A 25,611-nucleotide genomic window follows, 5' to 3' on the forward strand; every position below is an offset into this window, starting at 1 on the left:
TAGTAACAAAAATCATGGATCACAGACCACCATAACAAAATGAAAAATGGCACTAATAGATTTGCTTGACACAGGGTTGCTGCAAACCCTCCATCTGTAAAAAAATGCACCATCTGAGAAGTGCAAGAAAGCAAAATGCAGTAAGATGAGGTGTTCGTATCAGGTGCTGGTTGGCCCCTTATACACATGTATGAATGACAACCAAATGCCTACAAGAGCAGAGCAAAAAAAAACAGATTGAAAAACTCTCCCAGAGATTTCAGGAAAACTCAAGTCTGTCCCCAGGAATGAAAACATAAAGATTTCTAGCATATAATTATATCAGTTTTTGGTCAGTAGGAACCACAGAGCAGTAATGACATGGTTGGTGAAACTCCTGGGCCCAGCCAATGGCAAGTGGGCCCTGACAAATCTCTTTCAAAGTACACAGAGAAAACCCAGCATACTTGGCAGACAACATCTCATGGCCATAACTGATCTCAAGGGATCAGCACCTCATGCCCTAAAGCAGAGGCTCAAGATTACAGTAAAATAATTAGTTTACGTCCCTGGCATGTCCTCCACCCACACCCCCACTGGAGCTCACCGGCCATCCAGGAAAAGTACCATTCTCCCACTTCTTCTCAAACTCATTCTGAATTTTCCCAAAAAGTTCATTCTGATCTTGGAGAGGTTTCACTCTATCTGTGTAATCCTGAAGGTACTCAAGCAGCATCTCCAGATATCTACAGAGGAGTAAATAACACAGAGACAGCAAGGTTTCTATTTTTGATATACTGTTATGCCCTGTAAAACATACTTATAATTCCAGTGAAACTAGTTTTTTCAAGTAAAAATACTACTTTAAAAAATGAGCTTACAATTGGCTTTCTCCTAATATGTCTTTTTTTTTTTTAAACATTTATTTATTTGGTTGCGTCAGGTCTTAGTTGCGGCAGGCAGTCTCCTTAGTTGTGGCTCGCTGGCTCCTTAGTTGCAGCTGGCAGGCTCCTTAGTTGTGGCATGCGTGTGGGATCTAGTTCCCGGATCAGGGATCGAACCCGGGCCCCCTGCTTTGGGAGCATGGAGTCTTAACCACTGCACCACCAGGGAAATCCCTCTCCTAATATGTCATCTTGATTCTGACCTTTCCTATCTTCTTTCATCCTCATGATACAATTCCAAACACTAAAGTCTTAACTCACATTAAAAGATTTTAGGTAAAAAGAAAATGAGAAAAAGAGAGGAAGGTAGAGTACAGATTACTAACCAGGGGAATAACAACACAAACAAAACTTTAATCTATACATCAGACCCAGGCATTTAACTTCAATCACAATCTGAGAAAGTCTAATTTTTTCCCATTCAACTCCAAAGACACAGAGCCACCTGGATGGGAGACTTCCTTCTACAATGAGACAACATTAAGAACAGTATGGGTCTAAGATCGTGGACGTGCCCATAGACATGCATTCTTCCAGAGCCAGAGTATTATGGTTTTGAAACCATGTCATTCAAAATTCCTATCCTCCAATAAACCTGGAAGTCATTCATATATGCCTTTCATGCAACGAAATTCAAAACTGCCCTCAAACCTTCTCATTAAACAATCTTCTAGTTAAATCCAGTAGAGGCCTAGAAACTAGTAATGGCTACCTCTTATACTCTGCATTCTTCCTTTCTTTAGGAATGTCAAACAACTGGTCGAAGATTGACAGGTAAGTGATATAATCCAGCTTCTGGAAAGAGAAAAGAAGTGACAAGAGATTCAGTTAGGTGTTTGCACCAAGTTGCAATATAATCTCCAATAAATGAGATTAACAAGGCCCAGCTCACTTTAGTCTTTCCCCCCCAACATTTAATTCCTGCACTGAGTGTTAATTCCACTGGACTGAGCAGAATATGGTACACAATTAACTCTGTGAAATAAAGATCAAGTCAATAAACCATAAACTAAAAGAAACATCTGTTGAACATTAGCATTGGGTTGGCCAAAAAGTTCATTCAGTTAGTGAATATGTTTTTCAATAAAGTTCTTCGTGAAAATGAAAAATGTCTTTTATATTTACTTAAAACCAAATGAAATTTTTGGCCTACCCAATATATACAGGGCACCTGTTTAAAGACTGACACCCACTACATCCTAAAATAAGGTCCCAGAAGGTGCCATTTGTTCAGTCATTCAATCACTTACTGAATATCTTTGGACCAAGTACATGGATACAGATGAGAACAAGACAGATGCAGGAGTGTACTCAAGGAGCTTAAAGTTTAGTCACAACTTTTGAGACATGTCCTCACAACCCCAAGAGAAATTTCATCATGTATTTCCTTGTGACCCTGAGACTGTCACATTAAACCTCAGCTCTATGGTAAGTTATTTTCTAATACCTTTTTAAAGCTATTAAATAGCCCTCCTGGCAGAGATTATGTTTTTGTATCTTTCATGTACCTACAACTCTGTGTGCCTAACACAGAAGCTTCATGTGTACTTGTGAGTTTAAAATTTTTTTTTATTTTTACAAAAGCAAAATAAGCTTGTTGTATTAATAAAACAAAATTTATTGATAAGTAAAATATGCTTATTGTATTGACTGTAGAAACCTGACTTTCACTTTGAAAAGTGTTTCATTCCAAGAAAGCACATCACCTCTTTAATACTAACATAACGGTTCCAGAACACAAGGAAGACACTCTAATTGTTTCAGGTCTAGTAGCCCCAGCCCAGTGTCCTGACTCACCCCTAGAATCAGAGCCACTCTCCCCTCTCCTGGGTCTTACCTCAGAGGCCTTCAGGTTAATGTATTTGAGGTAACAGTCATGGAGATCAAGGTAACGACCATATCCCTCTTCATCTGTGAACTCCACCAAATCTGAAGGAATCAGATGTCAAGATTCAGATACTAAAGGCCACCTTCTTGGACTTGGCTTTTCAAGTGGACTGCATTGTTTCATAATGCAGCCCTTCACCCAAACATCTCCCTCTAGTCACAAAGTGAACAGACCTCGCTTTTCCAGGCGAGTAAATTTAAGCTGGGCTGGCACAAAATGACTATTTTGTCCAAGGCCGATTCAGGATGACAATCTAGTCCAGACTTTTCTCTAGTCTAGCAAAGAGGAAATCAGTAAGGGAACCTGGCTATACATTTCTCTGGGGCCATTTTCCAGGACTCTGAGGGCAAATCTGAACTCTGGTCATTAACCTGTACTTCTGCTAGTGCTGGATAGAAACATTAAACGCTACTTACTTTGTGCCTCTTCACTTGGATTCTCTCGAGCCTTCAGGAGCTCCTCAAATTCCACTGACATTGGCACACAGATCTGATGGGAAAAAGAGGAGAAGCTCAGGTGGCTTTTTCAGCGTAGAAGCTGCAATATCACAGAATGGACTATATAGAAAGTTGGATTTCTAACACTATGTTTGGCTTGATTTTTCATTAGAAGCTTTCTTCTGTTTTCTAATTACCTTGCTTTTTCCTTTTCCTTTTTGCATTGTTTAACTAAAAATTGCTGAAATAACACATTCTCACAGAAACTCAAATAACACAAAAAGACAAAATGAAAAAAAAATCAAGGTTCAGGGCTTCCCTGGTGGTGCAGTGGTTAGGAATCCACCTGCCAATGCAAGAGACATGGGTTCGAGCCCTGGTCCGGGAAGATCCCACATGCTGCGGAACAACTAAGCCTGTGCGCCACAACTACTGAGCCTGCACTCTAGAGCCCGTGTGCCACAACTACTGAGCCCATACGCCACAACTTACTGAAGCCTGCGCGCCTAGAGCCCAAGCTCCCAACAAGAGAAGCCACCACAATGAGAAGCCTGCACACCACAACGAAGAGTAGCCCCCGCTCGCCGCAACCAGAGTAAAGCCCACGTGCAGCAATGAGGACCCAACGCAGCCAAAAATAAAATAAAATAAAACAAGTAAATTTATATGTATATTAAAAAAAATCAAGGTTCCCTTGAACTTCACTGGTGGCATAGTGGATAAGACTCCGTGCTCCCAATGCAGGGGGCCTAGGTTCAATCCCTGGTCAGGGAACTAGATCCCACATGTGTGCCGCAACTAAGAGTTCTCATGCCTCAACTAAGGAGTCTGTGTGTCGCAACTAAGGAGCCCACATGACGCAACTAAGACACCTGGTGCAACCAAATTAATAAATATTAAAAAAAAAAAAAGGTTCCCCTTTAATAATTCTCCTGGGAATAGCTAACCACTGTCAACAGACCTTTTTCATTTTTAAAATTTTTTATAAATTTATTCATTTATTTAATTTTTGGCTGCATTTGGTCTTCGCTCTGCATGTGGGTTTTCTCTAGCTGGTGAGAGCGGGGGCTACTGTGTTGCAGTGCGCGGGCTTCTCATTGCGGTGGCTTCTCTTGTTGCAGAGCACAGGCTCTAGGCGCACGGGCTTCAGTAGTTGTGGCACACGGGCTTCAGTAGTTGTGACTCACAGCCTTCAGCAGTTGTGGCTCACGGGCTCTAGAGCGCACGCTCAGTAGTTGTGGTGCAGGGGCTTAGCTGCTCCGCGGCATGTGGGATCTCCCCGGACCAGGGCTCGAACCCATGTCCCCTGCATTGGCAAGTGGTTCTTAACCACTGCGGCACCAGGGAAACCCAACAGACTTTTAAATGTCAGCCATTCCCAAACTCTGCTGCACATTAGAATCACCTGGGAGAGTGCTAAAAAATCCTAACACACTTGATACCAAATTTAATCAGAAGTGGTGGGGAGGTATCAGTACTTTTTAAACACTTCCAGATTCAAATGCACAGCAAAATTTGGAAACCACTGCTCTAGGTATTTAAATATATATATTTGTGCAAGTACATACAGGCAAGTGCAAGATTATTATTTTGTTTCTTACATAATTAGACTTATTTTTTTCCCCCTTAGTATATCTTAGGCATTCTTCCAATCATTTATTTAACCATTTATTCCTCATCACCTTTCTATCTGGGCTGGGATAAGGTTAACACACCAGAATGGTACTCGTGCCTTCTCTCTCGGTTACCAAAAGACTTAATACTCTACCTTCCAAAGGGGATGAGGAGACATAGGTAGGTGTGTGAGTCCATTCATGTACCTCCACTTAACTTCAATAAATAGCCTCTCCTGTCTGGTATTTTCAGTCTCTCCATTTTTCCGTCTGCTCCTTGAAGTATGTATGCCTTCCCTATTTTCCTTGTGATCCTCCTGCTTCTCCTCTCCTTTTTTCTGCCAGTCTTTCAAATGCATACTAAACACTCCACACTACTGTAACCTCATTATCTATTTGTGCCTCTGTGACCAGATTTCCACTCCCACTTCTTCAACAGAGTAGCAACCCTGGCAGTTACCAATCAACAACAGCTGAGGGGCTTCCCTGGTGGTGCAATGGTTAAGAATCCACCTGCCAATGCAGGGGACACGGGTTCGAGCCCTGGTCTGGGAAGATCCCACATGCCGCGGAGCGGCTAAGCCCATGTGCCACGACTACTGTCTAGAGCCCACGTGCCACAACTACTGGGGCCCGCGCACCTAGAGCCCATGCTCTGCAGCAAGAGAGGCCACCCCAATGAGAGGCCGGCACACCGCAAGGAGGAGTAGCCCCCACTCGCCGCAGCTAGAGAGACCCCACGCACAGCAAAGAAGACCCAACACAGCCAAAAATAAATAAATAAAAATAAATTTAAAAGACCTATGCAGTAAAAAAACAAATAAACAAACAAACAAACAAACACAACAGCTGATCCCAGTAACTTCCTTTGTGAAACTCATTGGCTGAGCTTCAGTAAGACATTACCTGGAGCTGCCATTTGACCTGTGATGGATGGCTTCCCAGGCTCCTTTTCAGCTAAGTACCTTATTAAGAGTGTGCCCCAAGGCACACAGAAGCTGACAGTCTCCCTTCACACTGTCTCTCCCTCCCAGAACTCTATGATCCATGGCTTCAACCATCAAGTACACGTGGTAATTCTCAAGCCCCAGTCACCTAATTTCAACTGCTCATGGGACACTTCTACCTACATATAATATCATCTGAATATCCACATACATAAAAATTCATTTCTACTACAAGTGGGTTACCTCTTTCTTCCTTATTTCTATCAAGGGAACAACTTTTTAGTTACACAGTCATAAAAGCTCAGAGTAATCACTGACCTATCTCTCTCCACTTCTCCTACAGCCATGCCTCGCTCCCCCTCCCCCCAAAATTCCTTTGGTCAGCTGTGTAAGATGCTTAATGGATTCTTCAATAACTGAGATGGAATCCCTGCTCCTTATCATATTACAATATAGTGGGGCAGACGTTCATTGTCATAAAATATGACAGAATCATAAAGATAGGAAAGATTAATTGGGGGAGTAAAGTAGACTAGGAAGGAATTTTCATGAAAGAGTAGGCCTCTGGACTGAATCATGAAGGTGTAATGATCACTGGAAGCGAGTAAAGCCTTTCTGTGTTAGTTGGATCCTCTAGGTAGCAGATTTTAAGACAGAGTTAGGAGCGCAAGTGGTTTATTGGGTGGGTATTATCCATTAAAGATAAAAAGGAGAGAGGAGGATTGGGCAGGGAGAGCCCAGACCATGATGAAGATAGGACAAAATCTTGACCAACCCAATGAGGAACTCTGGAGCAAAGATTACTCACTAGAAGAGTCTCACAATGGGCAGAAATAACCAGGCCATGGTACCCACACTGTGCTCAGTCACTGGTTGGGGGCTGCCCAGGAAGAGAATGGCCTTAGCTTAAAGGTGAGGGAGATCCTGAAAGCACTGGAGTTGCAGGATGTCACCTAACTTCGCTGCTTGCAGCTAACTGGCGAGTTCTTTTTTGAAGGGACACCTGAGTGGCAACCTCCACTTTCCTTACACCTTTCCTTTGTATGCTCTTTGGACAGGTTTGGAGAAAATACTTTCTGAGGTCATACCTCATTTGGGTGCTTCCGGTGGAATTCCTTTATTTGTTTGAGTCTATTATAGAATTCAGCAAATTCATTGGGTCCTGAAATGGCATTGAGCTCCTCCTTTCGTAACCTGCAATTTCGGAAAAAAAACAGAGAACACGGAACACAAACTTAGTCCTTTAACCATGGCTCCTCAAAAGCAATAATTCCTGGATTGGCTGTGACTGTCACTTACCCATCCTTATCATCATACAAATCCCTCAGGTTCCCACTGACTTCCATATACCTCTGAAAGGCAAACACAAACCCATCAGGATGAAGCAATCTGTACAACTTAGACCCAAGCAACCAACAAAGGCTCTCTTGTCAAAGCCCAGGGAAACCTCAAGAGATATGGTGTTAAAAGTTCCTGTTCTTTCTGGTACCTTTAACAGACAGCACTGGTTCCTAGTTACTTTTTAAAACAGGTCATTTTGAAGATTAAGTGATGTGATTTGAGGGGTGGCAGAAAGTTCCTATATTTAACTTTCCCTAGAAGTGTCATAAAAGAGAGCCATTGTCACCCTTTGGTAAACAGCAGTTCCCACCTAAGACACTCAAAGATAAAAGGGCGGTCCAAGATGATTTTCACTACTTCAAAAGGCTTGACTGAGGAGTACACAGACTAAATAAAACATCACACAGTTTCTTTTGGATTCGAACTCAGGATGGTATGAGTGTGTAGTCCCTTCTCCAAAACTTTTGGGACCAGATTTGTTTCAGAATTTGGAATTTTTAAGTTCAGGAAGGTACTGCATGCAATATCCCTAGTGGAATCTGGAACACATGTTAATAGTTCTGCAGTGAAACTTACACATTACTTATTAAATGTGATAAAGACCATAAAAAGCCTCCCATCTGTTCAGATCAAGTCAGATTTTTGCCACTAAACAATTACCAGAACAAACAAATAAAAAATCTTTTGTTTTCAGAGCATTTCAGATTTGGGAATTTAGATAAGGGATTAGGGGCTTGTAATATTAATTATCTCCCCAAAATTAGAAACTCTGTGATTAGGTCTTTTATTCTTTCCTAAACAGATTTCAAACATGCAAGAGTAGAGAGCATGGTATAACGAACCTCCATTTACCTACCACTTAGCTTTAACATAAAAACGTATCAGTATGTTGACTTTAATTACTTTTCTAAAAGTAAGAAATTGAACTATTACTAGGAAAATGCAGTGTGGTAGGCAAAAAGTACTTCAAATGCTTCAATACAGTGTTCTGGGAGGAAAACAGTAATACACAGCATTCTCTTTTGGGGAGAAGGGAGAGTACCTTCTAAGCCCGAATGGTTGACTCCTGGTAACTACTCAGTGCACATCCATGGGATACAGAATGCTCTAAGGGGCATCTTTCCAAGTAATTAAGAATGAATAAGAGTTCCCCATGCACAGACGCGAGCAAGGGTGGTTAAGCACCCTTTGGCAGGCATACAAACCCTCGACTGGCCAACCCGGTTACCTTTGTCCAGGGCTCCAGGTGACCCCCCCGCCCCCTTCTTCCAGCCCATCGCGACCCAAAGAGAAGTGGACAGCGGGCACTCACATCTTGCATGGCCCGTGTGCGGTGGTCAGAATTGATCTGGTCCCGGAGCTGAAGAAAGGCAAACGGTGACACAAGACACCGTTAGTCGGAGTTCTGGAGTTGGAAAGGCCGCCCAAGGGCGGAGCTTATCCGCTCAGGTCTTAGTGGCCCAAGCAGAGAGGCCTCTGGGCGCTGGGCCCGGGGGAAGGTTACCTAGGCCAGAGCTCGGGTAGGGAGCCCCGGGAAGGGGCGGGCGCGGGGCAGGTCTGAGGACCGAAGAAAACTCTCAGAGGTTGAACTCGGGCATGGGGCCCAGCCTCAGGGGTAGCCCCTGCCCAGGCCCCACTCACCGTGGACTTCTTAGTGAGCATCTCTTTAGCCATGACGTCCATGAGCCGTTCCTTCTCCTCGTGATAGCGCCGCTGCTGCTCCAGAATCGTCTCCATCTTCCTTCCTCCGCCGCCGCCTCAAATCAAGCTAGAACACCGACACTGCCGGAAACAACTCCTGCTGCCTTGCGCGCCCGCGTCCCTAAGCGGCGCGTCCGGCGTCACCTAAGTTCCGCGGCTGCCGGAAGTTCTTCGGGGACTCGAGGAAAAGTGAGCACCGCAGGAGACCCAGTCAGTGCTATGGAGACGGCTGCAGTGCCCCTGCTGGCCGGGGGTGTGTGGCGCGATGCCGAACGATTTACAGGTGCCTCTAGGGGGCATACAGAAATCCACCAGCCTGGCAGTAAGGAATCTGACCTGGCTTCCTCGGCCGCGTGGCCGGGCGGGTAGGGACCTGGACTGAGTAGCTGAAGAGCATGGATGAGAGCTGGGGAACCGGAACTTGTGTCTCCGGCTCTCAGTGTGACCTGTGACAACGTTTTTTCCTTCTCGAGACATCGGTGTCCTTGTCAGTAAAATGGGGATGATAGCGGGTTTCTTTTCTTCTTCCCTCCTTCCCTCCTTCCCTCTCTCTTTTTCTTTTTTGATACATGGAAGCAACCTAATTGTCTATCAGCAGGGGACTGGCTAAATAAAATATGGTACATTCAAGCAGTAAAATGCTATACAGCTATAAAAAAAAATGAAGCAAGTCTATATGTCCACTTCTAGGTGGAGAAATGAAAACGTATGTCCGTGTGTTCAGACGTTCATAGCACCATTATTCATTATCAAGAAAAACAGGGCGTAACCCCCAAAAGCCATTAACTGGTAAAGGTACAAACCAAATGTGGTGTATCCATACGATGGAATGTTATTCAGCAATAAAGGAATGTTACAGTATGGATGAACCATGAAAACATCATGCTAAGTGAAAGAAGCCAGACATAAAGAACGACATTAGTGTCTGTCGGGATGGCAAATCTAAAGAGACAGAAAGTAGATGAGCGGTTGCCTGCTGCTGAAGGTGAGACCGGAAGTAACTGCAAAAGACGCAAGAAATCTTTTGGAGGTGATAGATATGTTCTAAAATTGGATTGTGGTGATAGTGGCACAAATCTATTAAATTTGCTGAAATTAATTGAACCGTACACTCAAATTGGGTGAATTTTATGGTATGTAACTCATACCTCTATAAAACTGTTTAAAAAATCTGTATGAACTCAAATGGAAATATGGCCACACAGAGTGAAAAAAGCTAGAGGCACAACAGTGTATATAAAAATAAATACACAAAGAGATTATTTCTGGAAGGATATCCAAGTAACAGTAAACCATTGTTGTTTATGAGGAGACAGACTGGAAGATCTGGTATGGTAGGGACGTTTTTCTTTGTATATGTCCAAAGTACAGCATGAAAAATTTTTCATAACATATACATGCATTACTTTTTTAATTTAAAAACTTTTCATTTAAAACTAAAAATGAAAATACATATTTGCACATGCCTGCTTAACAAAAAAGAACTAGGAGGTTATAATCTAACAAGGAGGGCTTCTCTGGCGGCGCAGTGGTTGAGAGTCCGCCTGCCGATGCAGGGGACATGGGTTCATGCCCCGGTCCGGGAAAATCCCACACGCCGGGAGTGGCTGGGCCCCTGAGCCATGGCAGCTGAGCCTGCGCGTCCGGAGCCTGTGCTCCACAGTGGGAGAGGCCACAACAGTGAGAGGCCCGCGTACGGCAAAAAAATAAAAAAACAAGGGGTTATTAGTGATTTACCTTCCCTTTTTGGAATTCTCCAACTTTTCTACAATAAGCATGAATTGCTTTTTGTTTTTTAAAGTTTGAAAAATAACAGAGATAATGACTTTTGTCCTGCCTGCTCATGGGGTGTTGTGAGGGTCATATTTATGTCTAAAAATTTAAGCAAGACCTCAACCTTAGGGAGAGGACCCCTGGACACAACTCCTCCCCAGAAGTTTTTCCTGCACCTCTAGGAAAGAGGTAAGAAATTTCTTTTCTGGATTGCGGAGACAGCGCGTGTATCTTTTGCGGGGTAGGGTGGGTGGTGGGTAAAGGTTTGGGATCTACTGTATTTCATCGAATATGAGACAATGTTAAAGCCACCATTATTTTACGGTCGACTAAGAAAGAAAGAACAAAAATTGTCAACTAAACTATGTCACACTTGATTAGACGCTGCGTCTGGGTTTCTGAGATGTTAAATCTGAAAGATGTTTATCCTGAAATCAATGACACATTGTTGTACTTGCACATCCCTTTCCTCTTTGGCGGGTGGACCACCTAAGCACCATTCACCTGATGCCTTCCTTCCCGGAAAACCTTCTCCTTCCCCATTCTTTCAAACCAGTCACCAAGTCCTGTCTTTTCCATTCCTGCTGCCACCTGTCTCATTATCTCTCACCTGAACCACTGCACTAGCCTCCTAGTCAGTCTGCTCATCTTACCCCTCCAATCCATTATTCACGCTGCAGCGGAGTGATCATCTCACACCCCTGCTTAAACATTTCCACGGGCTGCTTTACCCGCAGGGTGAGATCTGTTTGACTTGGCATTCGGCGTTTCATGACCTGGCCGCTGCCTGACGTTTTAGTCTCTTGGCACTTCCTCCGAATGAAATTACTTGCTGCTTCCCCAAAGCACACCATACGTTTTTTCAGGCCTCCAGGCCTTTGCACTAGCTGTTTTCTATGCTTGGACTACTCTTCCTCAGCAGGTATTTATTGAACATGTAGTAAGTGCCTGAAGCTGAGAGTGGAGGGGTGAGCAAGGCAGGCGTGAGCCCAATCCTCAGAGGCTGGTGGAAGAAAGAGACAAAAAATGTCGACAGACAATCATTAATTATAAGCACACATGGTGGGCATCCGTAAAGGTTTGTAGAAAATGTCAACCGCGGCTTCAGAAAGTTTAGGATTCGAATTGGGCCGGGGAGGCAGTGTGGATCCACCTATGTGACTTTGGGGAACGAACGAGTGGAGTCTCCACCTCCGTGAAATGGAAAAACGCCCGCCCCATAGGATTTCTGGGAGGATTTCTTTTGAGATACATATAATCACGCGGTTCTGCCGGACTGGAGGGCCCCTCCCGCAAAGGGCGCCGAGGGTCCGCCCGCCCCGCGCGCGGGCCCCCACCCGGGAAGGCCGCTGGCGGTACGTGAGCGCCTCAGCCTGCGCCGCAGCCAGCGCGCACGAGTCGGGCTCCGACGGTCTGGACCGCGGAGCCCAGACCGCAGGCCGCCGAGAGAGCAGGGGCAGGGGCGTCGGACGCCGGGAGAGGGGAGCAGCGCTCCGCCCCATCTCCCCATTTTGGGGGATAGCCCCCCTCGCTCATTCCCGCCCCCGCCCTTGAATCACGGGGAGGCGGGGCCATGACCCATTCATGCCGGGAATCGGATCCAGATGTTCCTGTGGCGCGTGCAGCTGCATCCTTGCCTTTTTTGGCAAAAAACGTGCGGCCGCGAGCGGATCCCGGGCCGCCTCCGCTAATCCTCGGGAAGAGGGGGAAGGGGGGCTGAGGGTCTGGGCCCAGATTGGGGATCCGCACCCGGTGCTCGGCGGGGTTTGGGGAGGGATGGTAAGGGAGGGGGGCGATTTGTACCCGACGGAGAACCCAACGCCGTCGGCCCGCCCTGCTTCTGTCCGGAACTTCCCCCAAACCCCTCCCTTCCCCACTCGGAGGAAAAAGCCCTTTGCCAGCAGGGGGGAAGCCAGCTAAGCCTGAGAGGGACAGTAGCGGCCGCGGGGATCCCCTTTCTCGGGAGAGATTTCCCACCCCGCCTGGCAGCTTCCTCCTCTGCCCTGCATGGAGGAGGTCGAGGTCGGGAAGAGCCTCCGAGTCCCGTGGTGTGCGAAGGAATCCTCCCTGCCCCTCCACCCCCAGACAAACACACAGAGGCCTTCGCTTCCTCATACTGCTTTATTGCAGAATCTGAAAGGGGGGTGAGCCAAACCCACCCCTCTGCCCATCTCTGGGCAGAATGGAGCTGAAATGAAATGAAACGAGAAAACACTCGACAGCAAGGGCTGGGCAAAACCCTGTACCCTAGGACCCCCTAACCAGTGAACCCCTGATGTGCTGCCCAGACAGCCCCATCCCTGGGAATAGCGGTGGGATGGGGGTGGGGAGTGTCAAGCCTGAGTACAGTCCACTTCGGGGGACTTCTCAGGCACCCATAGGAGACCTAAAGTCTTCAGGGGAGAAGTCTAGATTGAAGGGGGCTGGGGTCCCAGAGCTCTGATTTAGGGGAAGCCGGACCATAGGGAGAGGACTGAGTTCTGGCGCTCAGGCTTGGGGAGGGGATTTGAATGGTGGAGGCTCCGTAAGAGCCCAAGTTTGGGGGCCCTGGGTCAAGAAGTACCAGATTGGGGATGTTGGAGTGGGGAGGCTGAATCCTGGAGCCCAGGGGTAGCCCCAGTTTGGGGAGGGGCTGGGTCCCAGAGGTGGTTTGGAAAAGGAGCCTTAGTCCTGGAGCCCTGGTTTGGGAGGGCCTGGGCCCAGGAGCCCTGGCTCAGGGCCCCGCCTGGCTGCAGCCCTGGCACAGCACTTGGTCTCCGTCCGGCACGAAGCCCTGGCCCACCAGGGAGGTGGAGCATCGGGCGCAGGAGAAGCAGCTGTGGTGCCAGTGGCGGTCTTCAAAGGACACATACTTGCCTTCACCGAGTCCTGGAGGGAGGCTGGAGGTTAGCTCTGTGATCTGGAGGGTGGGCGGTCCTGTCCCTCGGCCTCACCCAGTACCAGGTCCCATTCCCTTGCCTACACTCTACCCACTCTGTCCTTTGACCCTTTGTCCCACCTGTGATGGGGCGCTTGCAGCTGCTGCACTTGGGTGCAAAGAGTTCTCCAAAACAGGCCACACAGTAGGGATCGTCATCTCGGGAGGTGAACTGCTGCCCTGCCAGGGGCGTCTGGCAGCCGGTGCAGACCAGGCATTCCCGATGCCAGGGCTGGTCACGGTATGTCACGCCACCCTGCGTCAGTGTCTGTGGGGCGGCGTCTGTCAGCAGGGGGAGTGGGGATTCCGACCCCACGACAGAGCCTTGCTCACCCCACCCCTGTGTGCAGTGGAGCTCGGCACCCCCGCCCCGCCGGCCCAGCCCCCACCTTGCTGCAGCGGGCGCAGCGAGGAGCAAACTTGTTCTCATAGCAGGGCACGCAGTAGTGAGCACCCTTGTCGGGCACAAAGGAACGGGAGCCCAGCGGCTGCTCACAGCTGCTGCACAGGAAGCAGTGCTCATGCCACGTCTGGCCTCCGTACTCCAGCTTCCGGGATCCTGTGGGGAACAGGGGTCCCACTCAGAGGCTGAGTCCCGAGCTCCTGAGTGCCACCCTCTGCCACCCCCCGAGGAGGGTCCCCGCTGCTTCCACAGGCTACAGGGTGGTGTCCATGCATTTGCAGCAGGATCCCCACCGCATCTATTGCACATGCTAACCACCTCCCCCCAACACTGGATATGCTGGCTAAGCACATGCTAGGCCCCCATAAACTAGACCTGAGGGTTTGGCATAGGTGAAGTCCCCACATGTACCAGAATATGACGATCTCAGCATACGCCAGGCCTCCAGGTCACAGGCACGATGACTCAGTATATGCTAAGCGCTTATATACCAGATGTGATAGTGTGAGCACACACACAAAGACCCCATATACGAGGCAAGCAAGTCCCTGCCCACACGGAGTTCTGCCCCGGACGTGATAGATTCAGAACATAATAAGCCCCGGCATATCCTAGTCATGCCAATCTCCACGTGTTCTAAATCCTCACATTCTATTAGCCATGCAGGTTGCCATACGTGTTAAGCCCTTTATTTATATGTCTTTGCACACACCAAGCCCCAATGCAACAAACACTGACAGTCTCAGCACACTCGTAGCTCCTATGTGTGCCAAACATGCTAAGCCCCCAGGTGTGTATCATGCGTTGTCAGTCCCTGTGCGTGCTAAGCTCCCAAGAGCAAATAAGCACGACAGATACCGCACACAGTCAATTTCCAGGAACGTGCTGCGTGTGCAGGTCTTTACCAAGCCTCCATGTTGTATCAGACAGGCATGCCAGTCCCTTACAAGAACCCTACACAGATGCCAGGCATGCCAGTCCCACGCACAACGAGCCCCTGGGAGCCCCCGGGAACGTACCGGGCATGACGGTCTCCCCGCAGGCGGAGCACTGTGAGGAGAAGGCACTGCAGTAGCAGTCGTTACAGAGCAGCTCGCTGTCCTGGCAGGTGAAGGGCTCGTCGGCCAGGGAGCGCTGGCAGCGGCAGCAGCGGAAGCAACCCTCGTGGAAGTGGCGGTCTTCGTAGAACAGCTCCTGTGTGGAGCACAGCAGGGGCACTGGCACCTTCGCCTCCTCCTGCCAGCCTCCACCCACTCTCTGCCCTTTGTGGTCCAGTCCTTACCCTCGAGTCGTGCCCGATAAGCTGCTGGCACTCGGCGCACGTGTTGGCGAAGGTCTTGTCATAGCAGGGCACACAGTAGGGTCCGTTGTCCGTCTGGATGTATTTGCGCCCGTACAGGGACTCGCTGCATTTTGCACAGTCAAAGGCCTCGCTCATGGTGGCTGTGAGTGAGCCCTGTTAGGGACACAAGGTGGGGCAGGGGTCACCCAGAGGGGCTGTGGCTTAGCCCACTGCATTTAAAAAAAAGCAAGAACTAGGCATAGGAAATGCCAGGTCAGAGCAGGTGGTGATGGGGAATGGGTGTTTCTGGGAACACAGAGTCCTGCATGTTTATTTCTGTATTTAACGTTGGGGATGAGAGGGGGTCAGGAAAAAACCAGGAAGCAGAAGTTCTTTTCTTATCTTGGCCCTGGCAGAACTGGGGGCAGGGGGCTTTTCCTGGGTCAATGACTCATTTCCTGCCCCTGCATTTAGCCTGAGTTTAGCTTCCACTGTCCCTACTGGCCCCAAGGGGGTAAGAGCAAGGACACGGAGCCACCCCACCCTGTCCCATATGAACAGCACTCTCACCCTCTCCTGACTCCCAGGAAGGGACCCTAGGGGTATACCCAGAGCTCTGGAGTGGGAAGCTTAGGGATGAGAATGGGGCTGTTTGCACTCCACCCCCCAAACCCCAGCCAGGAAACAGCGGAATGTAAGAAGGATGCTGGGCCAGTGAATGGTGGAGGTGGAGGAGGCTGATGGGAGAAATCACATTGGGCCTCCCCTCCCAGGAGAATCCAGCAACAAGGACTTCAGAGGCTCAGCCTAGGTTTAAGCAGGAAGGAAATCCTGCAGGCTGGACACAGCCAAGCTTCCCCAGCTGGACCCTCTGCCCTCACCCCCTCCACCTCCCGTTGGGTCTCTGGTCACACCAGCCTGGGCAGCCTTGGCCTGCAACACCTGCAGCAGCTGTGGCAGCACAGATGGCCAGATGTCAGGTTTTGCCAGCCAACAGGGGAGGAAAAAAGGGAAATGAGATGCTTGGGGACGGAGAGGGGAACTGGAGGTTATGCAGTGTGCCTCCTGCTGTCTCCTGCCGGTCATCACTCCTGGCAGCGACTGGCAAAGCCCCAGAATCTTTCCATCCCCTGGGTCATTATTTCCCTCTCCCTGCCTCTGGGAGAGACAGCCTCTCCCCAGCTTTTTGAAGGGTTTGGGGCCGGGGAGTGAAGGGTGAGAGAGTGGGAGCCACTGAAGACATTTCCTCTCCAATCAGGCCTCCCTACGGTGGGCAGTCAGGAAAGGGGGAGCCCTGAGCGCTGTTGCTGCAGACACCCAGCCCCCCACCAAACCTCAGACACTTTCCATTTTCTCAGGAACAAAGCATGTTTGTGGGATGAGGTCATCCACACAGCTGCCTCTGCAGCAGGAGCTTGGGGAGTAGGGAGGGTGAGGAAGTGGGGTTCCCAGTCCCTTCTGCTGCCCCTGATTCCAGTCTCTAGCCCCAAATTCAGAGCTCCCCACCCCCAGTCTCCTCCATCATGAAGCCTGCTCTCTGGGGACTGGGATCCCGGGGTGGGTGGAGAGGAACCACTTGGACCCTAGGAAGGGGATGTTCTCACAGCTGCAGATGGGCCCCAGGAGTACAAAGGAACCCACCAACACACTCCTCCACATTAGACCCCAGTAACTGGCAGTCCCCAGAGCCTGGCCTGGCTCACGCTGAAGGCGAAGCCCTCCTTTTCTCAGCCCCCCCCCCCCCCCCGCAGGAAATTCTAGCCAACAAGCGTGGCTCTGGTTTGGAGTTCAGACTCCAGGCGCCAGCAGACGCCCCAAGCCTAGGGGGCCTGGCTCTTCTGAAGGGGTGGCTCATGAACCCACAGCTGCCCTTCTGTACGATGGGAGGACACTCAGTTCATACCCCAGGCCAGGGCATGAGGCCGCCAGGAGTCGGGGTCTTCAGAGCCGGGACTTCTGGGCTGGGGGCTATGCTGGAGGGTGGAGGGTATCCCTCCACCTCAGTCCGCTCCTCGCCATTCAGGCCTGGGTTTCCTCTGGCGCAACATCTGAGGGTTGCCTGGGCTGTGAGCCACTGGGCAGCGGGGGCCACACAGGTGGAGTGTGGCCATGCATCCATCCATGAGTGACCTGGGCCCTTCCTTCCTTCCTGGCTTGGCCCCCAACAGCTCTGTCATCTTCCCAGGTCCAGACTAGCCCTAGGCCTGCCTACTGGGAGGCAGTCACCACTCTGAGACAGGGGCACCCCAAATAGGGTATGGGCGTGGCTTCTGTTTCTTTCCCAGAATCCCCTAGTCTGTCCAGCTGGGCTCTGGTGAGGACAGAGTGAAGGGCACTATCAAGGCCCACCTGTCTCTGCCTTTTGTCTGCCCCTCCCCCCTCCCCCTTTCCCTGGCAGGACTGGGGGACTAAAGGGAGCCAGTCCTGTATTCCTTCACGGCTGGTAGGGGGGTCGGGGGGAGAGCGCTCAATCTGCCAGATGGCTCTTGGCCGCTGCCCCCAACACACACACCTGCCTACACCTGACCCACACACACATCTGACCCCTCCCCGTGAACCTCCTGCAGCTCAAAATGGCTGGATAATGGCCGTGGCATGTGCTGTGTAGAGGCTTGAGCTGTGAAATATAAACCTGGGTGATCTTGGGCAAGTCACTTAAGCTCCCTGAGCCTGCTTCCCCATCTACTACTACCTCCTACCTCCTAGGGTTGTTGCCAGGCTTAAATGTGATGATACTTGGAAAGCACCGGGGAGATACTAAGTAGTCAGTAAATGGTAGCTCTTAGTGTTTTATTATTAGCCCCTCACTCATACGGGGGTCAGTCAACAGTTTCTCAGCCAGGCCTGGGTCAGGGGGCTGGCCTGGGACTTGACCTTGACATTCTCAGCGGGGGCCCAGGGAGAGAACAAAAAGGGAACCCCCTAGTTCTGCTGGGGGAGCTGAAGAGGCCCAGGCCGTGGGGCTCACTGAGACCAGTGGGGCCAGTCTGACTCCAGTGAGCATAACTCTGAAACCCCCAACCCAGGTACACAGGTGTACACACCTGCATGCTGCTTTGCCTCTCATAAAGCGCTTTCCCACCCACCCACCATCTATCAGATCGCACAAAGGGCAGGCGGGATAGGGTATCATCCTCATTTTACAGCTGAGCACAGAGGCCAGGGACAGGGCAGGGGCATGCCCAAAGTCACTCAGGTATCAGAGAGCTCAGGTCCCTTGCCTCCCAGCCTGGAGCCCTTTCCTGTTTCCCCAGAAATGGTGGTGGACGGGGTGGTCAGCGTTTAAGAGCAGCGGGACAGGAGATGCTGGATGATATCACTAGTACAAGAGCCTGGCTCTTCTCCCCAGCTGCCAGCCCTGTGACTGGAAGACACCCAGAAGTCTTTCCAAGTACCCATGCCAACCGCTCAACCCCTTCGCCCCCCTCCACACCGCCCCCCCCCCCCCCCCCCCCCGTCCAGGAGGACCCTGGCCAGGTCCCACAGCTGTGACTCAGGATCAGAACAGACCCCTCCCCCAGCTTCCAGGAGTTGACAGGGGACTTGAGGGGAGAAATCAAACTCCCCCCACCCTCACCCCTGCTACTAGGCATCCACCCCAAACTCTCCACTCTCTTCCCCGCCCCCGCCATGGGGCCTGGGAGTCAGAGCGGTTTGGGAGAAGGGGGTGGGAAGCAGGATCCAGCAGCTGCTCTGGGGACAGAAGAGGAACAGTTCATTCACCCCGGGTCCCCCAGGGCTGAAGCAGCGCGTCCAAGATTTGAGTTTAAAAATAAGCTGGGGCTGTCTCGGAGAGTGCGTAGGGCTCCTTCGAGTCTTACTGTCTCATGTCTCAGGTCCTCTGCCTCACGGGGGCTCAGTTGGCCCAGTGTTTCTGTTTCCCCACATCCTCCCTTCCCAATCTTTCAGGCCTGAGTCCCGCGGGGTCTGTCTTGAAAACTGTCACTGCCCCTCCATGACATCTGTCTCTTGGCGTCTAGCTCTGCTCCACTCAGCACGTCTGTGTCTGTACACTTCAGCAGCTGTCTGTATGTTTCCGTGTCTCTGGGTCTCTGACTGGCTATCTCCCCACGGCAGCCTCTGTGGATTTCTACCACTGTCTGCCCAAGTCTTGGCACCTCAAGGGTCTCTAAAGGGTGGAATGTCTCGGTCCCTACCCACCGCCCTTCTCTATCTCTTAGCATCTCTGTATGCCTGAGCGTGTCTGTCTCCAGTCTCTGGATGTCTTTCTAGGCCTCTCAGAGGCTGGTTTACCACAAGGTTAATGAAGCTTAAGCTTCGGGGCCCCTCATTTGCCCAGAACCCTCCAAGGCCCTGGAGAGGGCTGACAGCACGTCTGGGGTCACGGCATGCTTCTTCCTAAAATGCTCCGCTCCACAAAACCTGGGTCGGACCCTACGCCTCGGGTCTGCCTCCCGGTGACTCTACGCCCAAGTCTCTGTCCCTGTTTCGGGTATCTCCGCAGCCTCCTTGTCTAAGCTCGCCGCTCCTGTCTTGTCTCGGTCTCTTGCTCCACCGGGCGTTCTGGAAGCCGGTTTCTCGAACCCTCCCGGTCTCTCTCGACTCTCGCTTTTCCACTTCAAACTTGGCCCCCTGCCCCACCTAACTGGCGTTGCAGCGCCCGGAGCGGTACGGTTCCGGGGGCGACCCCCGGGGCTCGGCGCCCGCGCGCCACCGCCTCCTAGCGTGTTCCCTGCGCCCGCGACCGGACCCAGGCGGGGACAGGGGGCGGGGGCCGCGGCTGCCCTTAACCCCCGGCTGGCCGCCTCTCCTTTCCCGCCAGAGGGCGGGGGCCGGGAGCCGGGATGGGGAGCCGGGCTCGGCGGGGAGCTCACCTCGAGGCAGGCGGCGAGAGCGGGGCGCGGCGCTCGCGTGGGGCGGGGGGTGGCGGGCAGCCGGGGCCGCGTCCCTCGGCGCCTCCTACCTGCGGGCCGGGCCGAGCGGGACCGAGCTAGCTGCCGGCGAGGCTGCCGGCGGCGCACGGACTGTGTGGGCGAGCGGGAGCGCGGCCCCAAGCCCTCCCCGAGGAAGTGAGCGCGGGGGCCCGCCCCGCCCGGACCCCGCCCCCGGCCTCCCCTGCCCGCGGGGTGCGGACCCCGCCCCCGGCCCTCGTCCTGGAGGCTGGGGGCCAGACCGCGCCCCCACCTCCCTTTAAGGCTGGAGCCTGCCCCAGCCCCCTGGGCCCGCCGGGCCTAACCTGGCTCTACCAACCTTCGTGGGCGGCCAGGACCCCGCCCCTGTCCCCTCCCTGCAGCTTTTGCTGTCCTCCCTCTCTTTCCTCACTCTCCTTACCTCCCCCCACCCCAGTCCCCAGCGGCTAGCTGTATTCAGTCTCAGGCAAGGGATACAGGAGGCAGCCGACCAAGGTCCATTTGGGGACCCAGAGGGTCCTCATGCCCTTTTCGTGTCCCCTCCCCCTCGCAGTTTACCCCCAGGGATCACACTCTGCCCAAATTTGTAAAAGAGGACTTATTCCAGCCTGTTGGAGGGGGTGGTTTTGACCCTGCTGTCGCGGCCCTGTCAGTGGGAACGAAGGTGTTCTCTGGAAACAAGGAGTGAAGTCTAAGGACCCCTTCTATAGGGCCTTGACCTTCAAAGGGCATTATTCCACAACCCTGAGTGGTGAAGACAGAAGTAACCACCTCCTCACCTCCAGCTGCATCGTGGGACAGAGAAATCCTCCCTTGGTCTCCACAGTGCCCAGGAACAGTTTTGACCTTTGAGGCCTAGGGGAGACCCTAATCCTTGGCCCCATGATTTTTGAGCTTCTCAGGAAGGGGTGTGAGGAGTGTGCAAGGATGGGGCGCTGCAGGGGCGGTGGAGGGAAGTCCTCCCCGACCTCTACAGTTTCCAACCTTCTGGCTTCCTCCCTGTGCCCTGCCCGGGCGGGAGGATTGGCGTCTGCCAGGGACACAAGGCCCCTCCAGGTTCTTGAGGCCACCGCCCCTGGGATCCTCAGGCTTGTCACTAGGAATAAATAGCCTCGATCTGGAAGGGTGGGGGAGGGAGGAGGAGGCTCTGCTGTGCTGTTAGCAAAACAAGAGACAGCAAACCAACCCTGGAAATAACATCCTCAGAGTCTAGAGTAGAGATTCAGGTGCCCACAGAGGCTCTCCCATCCCACAGGCTGGGTCCAGCCAAGCTCTCAGAGCAGAGACTCATTCCCTCCCAGGCTGGGGCTGCTGAGTACCCTCCTCTCCCACTTCTGAATCACACGCCTACCTTTCTGGGTCCCAAGTCACACTTGAGGTCAGGTTTCCTTTCAAAATTAACTAATTCCTTATTATTGTTGTTCCTGATGCCTAAACGGTTAAGTGTCATGAGGGCAGGGACTGCGGACTTCTGGTTCACCACTGCATTCTCAGTACCTACTCCAATGTCTGGCACGTAATAAATATCTGATGAATGAATGAATGATGGACACTGCTTCCATTTGGACTCCCACACCCCAGATTGGACCACAGGCACATGCTATCTGGAGCCCAGAGAGGGCACAGCCAGCCCATGCGTGGGCCTTGCTCTGGAATTTGCCTTGCAGGCGTAGGAGACTCCTAGCCCAGGGGAGTGCAGGGAAAACTGCCTGGCTGGAGGAGATGGCAAGAAGGGGTTTGCTCTAGGGTGAGGGGAGGGCAAAGGTGAGCATCCTTCAGAAAGGGAGGAGTTATGAGTGAGTAAGGAAGGTGCTGGATCAAAGGTGGGTTGGGGGGGTCTTTTTTTTTTTTAACTGAAGTACAGTTGATTTACAATGTTGTGTTAATTCTGCTGTACAGCAAAGTGATTTGGGGTCTCTGGGTTTACTCACAGCTTGAATCTCCGATGAGCTGCCTGAATCAGAGCCAATATTTCCTGAGTTCTTACTTTGCACCAGTCCCTGCCTAAGCACTTTACATATATTAATGCACTTGATTTCCAACAACTTTGTGAAATATGTATTTTTATCCGTGATTTAAGGATGAGAACATGGAGGCACAGAGAGAGTAAGTAACCTGCCAAGGGTGACACAGCTAACAATAGAAAAGCCTGGATTCAAATCCAGACAGTCAAATGTCAAAGCACCTCATGCCAAAAAAAGAGCTTAATCATTAGGCTCTATCGTCTCTGTAGTCATTTAACCTCTTGAAGCCTCAGTCTGTCATCTGTTCAGAGTGGGGGACTCCCTGTGTCACAGCATTCTTGCGAGGATTGGATGAAAGCACACAGTAGGTATTCAACATGTGGGACACTCCCTCCACTCCAACACTCTCTTTCCTGGTCAAGTGTTAAGATTCTGCTTCTTGGACTTGGAGTCTGGAGGCCCAGAAAAGGTAGGAGACTTTTGACTTGGCCCAGCCTGAGAGAGGGAGACTGGTGTAGGGCAGGGGCTGTATCCTTTCCCCTCCCCATTTCCAGCTCCCCAGTAGGCTCGCATTTCCCTGCGTGCTCTAATTTCCGTTGACCCACGTGGACGTGCCCCAGGCAGGTCTAGGGATCAGCCTCATGGACTCCCTGTTCCTGTTTCCCATCAGTCCTCCCCCCTCTCTCAGGGAACAGGTGTGTCTGACCGGGGCTGGAAGCAGAGCCTGAGCGCTGGCTGACTGGCCTTGGGTGAGTGGGATCTGGTTGTCTCTTCCCTCACCCTGGAGGCCCCCCCCCCACTCCGCTTCCTTATCTTGTTCAGGGTCTCCGAGCTGTTCTCTCACCTTGGAAGGGTTTACAAAAGGAGGCCCTGGGTGACTGATGAGTGGCAAGACTCTCATGGTTTCCTCTGGGTGCTGAATCACTCTCTGATGCTTGTAACCACAAGCTCTCCTCCCCCCAGTGAGAAAACTCCCTTCTTTCTCTGGTGTATTGCTCACTCTTACCCACTGGGCTGCCTACAGCCCGTGCAGGCCTCCTAGCTGAGCAGACACCCGCTTTCAGATTGCCCAGAAACACTTGCCTAGTGACCCCAAGCCTGGCAATGGGTCTGTGGGTGCAGAAGGTAAAATGAGTGACTGCTACAGAGCGTGGGGGAGGAAGAGTAGAGGGAGGATTAATCTGTGCTTAAATGCCAACTACACGCAGGGCACCATGCCAAGTGGCAGTCATTACTTCATTTCTTACAAAAGCCACATGAGATGGTTATTATTACTATCACTATTTTACAGAGTAGTACCCGGGGCTCAGAGAGTTTGACAAGGTGGCCCTAAATCACAAGCTGATAGGTGGTGGATGTGCAATTCAAATCTGGGGCTGACTTGAAGGCCCACCCCCACTTCCAATGTGCAGAGCTGCCTTCTCCTGGGTATCCCTGCCACTCAACGCCTTCTTCAGGGGAAGTGGCAGGAGCGACTAGGGCTGCCACCTAGTCTGATGGCTGGGCTTCTTAACTGAGATGAGGCTGGAAATGTGGGCATGGGCCAGATCATGAAGGGCCTTGTCTTTCAATGGTTAAGTAACAAATAAGACGGAATTTTGCTAATGCATGTGGCCTTAGTTGGGCAAGGCTCAGACTCAGGGGCAGGAAAAAACTTTTCACATAGCAGATCTCAGCTACTTTCCGCTTTTACACGCCCACTGGCCTACTGGACTCACACCTCTAGGGACTGAGGAGAGGATTTCTCCAGAGGTCTTCAGCTGGAGAGATGAGCACTGTCATGAGAAATGGGTGCAGTTACAGAACTTGCTGAAGTTTAGCTTCACGTGGTGGAAAAGAAGCCAAATGCCTCTGGAATGTTCTGCTGTGCTCAACCCTTTCTCAATCCTCACAGGTAGGTTTAGTAATACTAATAATCACAATAATAGCTCTAATTGATAGTGAACTTGCAGATGTGTGAACACAGTATTAAGGACTTTAAACATATTATTTCATTTAATCCTCACAACAATCCTGTAGGTATAGTATTATTACCTCCATTTTACACATGGGAGACTAAGGTTCTGTGAAGCTAACTTTGTCTTGGCTGGTAACAGTTAGGATCAAACACACCTCCATGGTTTATGGTCCTAATCATTACATTGTACTGCCTCTGACACTCATTCTGTCAGCAACATCTTGAGGGTGTCAGGGACTTAGAATTTTACAACTAATCCATGATATAACTCCTCTGTTCAACTATGAGCCCCTTGACGGCCCTATGAGGAGAGCAGTGCGTGCTGTTATTATCCTTGTTTTATGGATGAGAGAAATGATGCTCATTAAAGCCAAGTAGCTGCGTGCATGTGCGATTGGGGCAAATTCTGGACCAAAAGATACAAAAAGACCAAAAAAATCCCAACTGCCACTTCTGAAGAGTCAGGAGCAAAAAAACGGGTGTTGGAAGCAAAAGCAGGGTACTGCGCATGCCCCCTGCACTCAACACCACAAAGGCGTGGGCAGAACACACCTAAGCCACCCCTCTGGCCTGACCCCTGGACACACCCCAACCCTCACCCCATATAAAGAACGAGCTTGCCACGCCCACAGTTCCGGGAGCAAGCAAGGGAACCTGTTACCTGTTTTTGCTCCCTCCTGCACCTGCAGGGGCCCCAATAAAGCCTTGCCTGAATTTCTTACCTGGCCTCTAGTCAATTTCTATTGATTGGGGAAAGCCAGGAACACTGGTCGGTATCAAAGCGACCTGTCAAAAGTCACACAGCCAGTACATGGCAGAGCCAGACATGGTTTTAAGGATGCTTGTCTCTCTATAGAGTGCTCTTTCCGGTACACCAGAAAATTCACAGGGCCCCTAGCTTTTGCATGGCACAGGGATATCGGCTCGGTGCTTTGTGACCTTCTGGAGGGGTGGGAGGGAGGGAGACGCAAGAGGGAAGAGATATGGGAACATATGTATATGTATAACTGATTCACTTTGTTATAAAGCAGAAACTAACACACCATTGTAAAGCAATTATACTCCAATAAAGATGTTAAAAAAATTATTATTATTTTAAATTGGAGTACAGTTGCTTTACAATATTGTGTTAGTTTCTGCTATACAGCAAGGTGAATTAGCTATACATATACATATATCCCCTCTTTTTTGAATTTCCTTCCCATTTAGGTCACCACAGAGCATTGAGTAGAGTTTCCTGTGCTATACAGTCAGTTCTAAAGTAGTTACCTAGATTATACCTAGCAGTGTATACAAATACACCGCATAAACACGGCAAACGGAGCAGAGCTGTAGTCGACTGCACATGCGCACACTCCAGGCCCAGCTCACCCCAAGGACAGTGCCAGCCACGATGCTCCCAGGTGCCAACGGAGCGGATCACGAAGGCGAACTCACCGTATACGTGGACAGGCTCTGGCGAATAAGAACTGGCTGTTGTAGAGTCACGAGGCTAGACCTAGAGAACTACACTTCCCAGAAGCAGCCTGGGGTGGACGCCTTGTGCTAGATGACGTATTTCCGGAAAAGCAGGCGCTGGATAGGCTGCAGAAAG

The 25,611-nt window shown here is 50.9% G+C and overlaps 2 protein-coding genes across 5 annotated transcripts in view; both read right to left on the reverse strand.

Moving 5' to 3' along the window:
- Nucleotides 1-9,017, reverse strand: part of SF3A3 (splicing factor 3a subunit 3) — a 29,226-nt gene extending 20,209 nt beyond the window's left edge. The window contains exons 1-8 of the mRNA XM_067725561.1: nucleotides 8,791-9,017; nucleotides 8,462-8,509; nucleotides 7,108-7,160; nucleotides 6,897-7,002; nucleotides 3,228-3,300; nucleotides 2,761-2,852; nucleotides 1,636-1,718; nucleotides 587-725 (exon numbers count right to left, since the gene is read on the reverse strand). Coding sequence (XP_067581662.1) covers nucleotides 587-725; nucleotides 1,636-1,718; nucleotides 2,761-2,852; nucleotides 3,228-3,300; nucleotides 6,897-7,002; nucleotides 7,108-7,160; nucleotides 8,462-8,509; nucleotides 8,791-8,886 — 690 coding nt within the window. The 5' untranslated portion in view covers nucleotides 8,887-9,017. The remainder of the gene's footprint in view (nucleotides 1-586; nucleotides 726-1,635; nucleotides 1,719-2,760; nucleotides 2,853-3,227; nucleotides 3,301-6,896; nucleotides 7,003-7,107; nucleotides 7,161-8,461; nucleotides 8,510-8,790) is intronic.
- A 3,713-nt stretch (nucleotides 9,018-12,730) lies between these two features.
- Nucleotides 12,731-25,590, reverse strand: FHL3 (four and a half LIM domains 3). Of its 4 annotated transcripts, none has more exons than XM_067725565.1 (6): nucleotides 25,455-25,590; nucleotides 15,226-15,399; nucleotides 14,963-15,137; nucleotides 13,930-14,099; nucleotides 13,622-13,808; nucleotides 12,731-13,491 (listed from the first exon to the last, which is right to left on the reverse strand). In XM_067725565.1, exons 2-6 carry the CDS (start codon nucleotides 15,379-15,381, stop codon nucleotides 13,337-13,339), a joined length of 843 nt encoding a protein of 280 aa, XP_067581666.1. In that variant the 5' UTR covers nucleotides 15,382-15,399; nucleotides 25,455-25,590; the 3' UTR covers nucleotides 12,731-13,336. The 4 variants fall into 4 exon arrangements, with proteins under 4 accessions (XP_067581666.1, XP_067581665.1, XP_067581664.1 ...); XM_067725564.1 differs by lacking the exon at nucleotides 25,455-25,590 and adding an exon at nucleotides 20,150-20,293; XM_067725563.1 differs by lacking the exon at nucleotides 25,455-25,590 and adding an exon at nucleotides 20,061-20,234.
- Nucleotides 25,591-25,611: the final 21 nt, after the last annotated feature.

The sequence above is a fragment of the Pseudorca crassidens genome, chromosome 2 (genome assembly GCF_039906515.1).
Source record: "Pseudorca crassidens isolate mPseCra1 chromosome 2, mPseCra1.hap1, whole genome shotgun sequence".
Lineage (NCBI taxonomy): Eukaryota > Metazoa > Chordata > Mammalia > Artiodactyla > Delphinidae > Pseudorca > Pseudorca crassidens.

Bases quoted from the DNA above. Each gene is read 5' to 3' on its own strand.
- FHL3 (XM_067725562.1), bottom strand. The intron at 14,100-14,962 runs GTACGTTCCCGG...TGTTCCCCACAG, and splicing joins CGGGGAGACCGTCATGCCCG to GATCCCGGAAGCTGGAGTAC. The intron at 13,809-13,929 runs GTGGGGGCTGGG...GCCGCCCCACAG, and splicing joins GCTGCGCCCGCTGCAGCAAG to ACACTGACGCAGGGTGGCGT.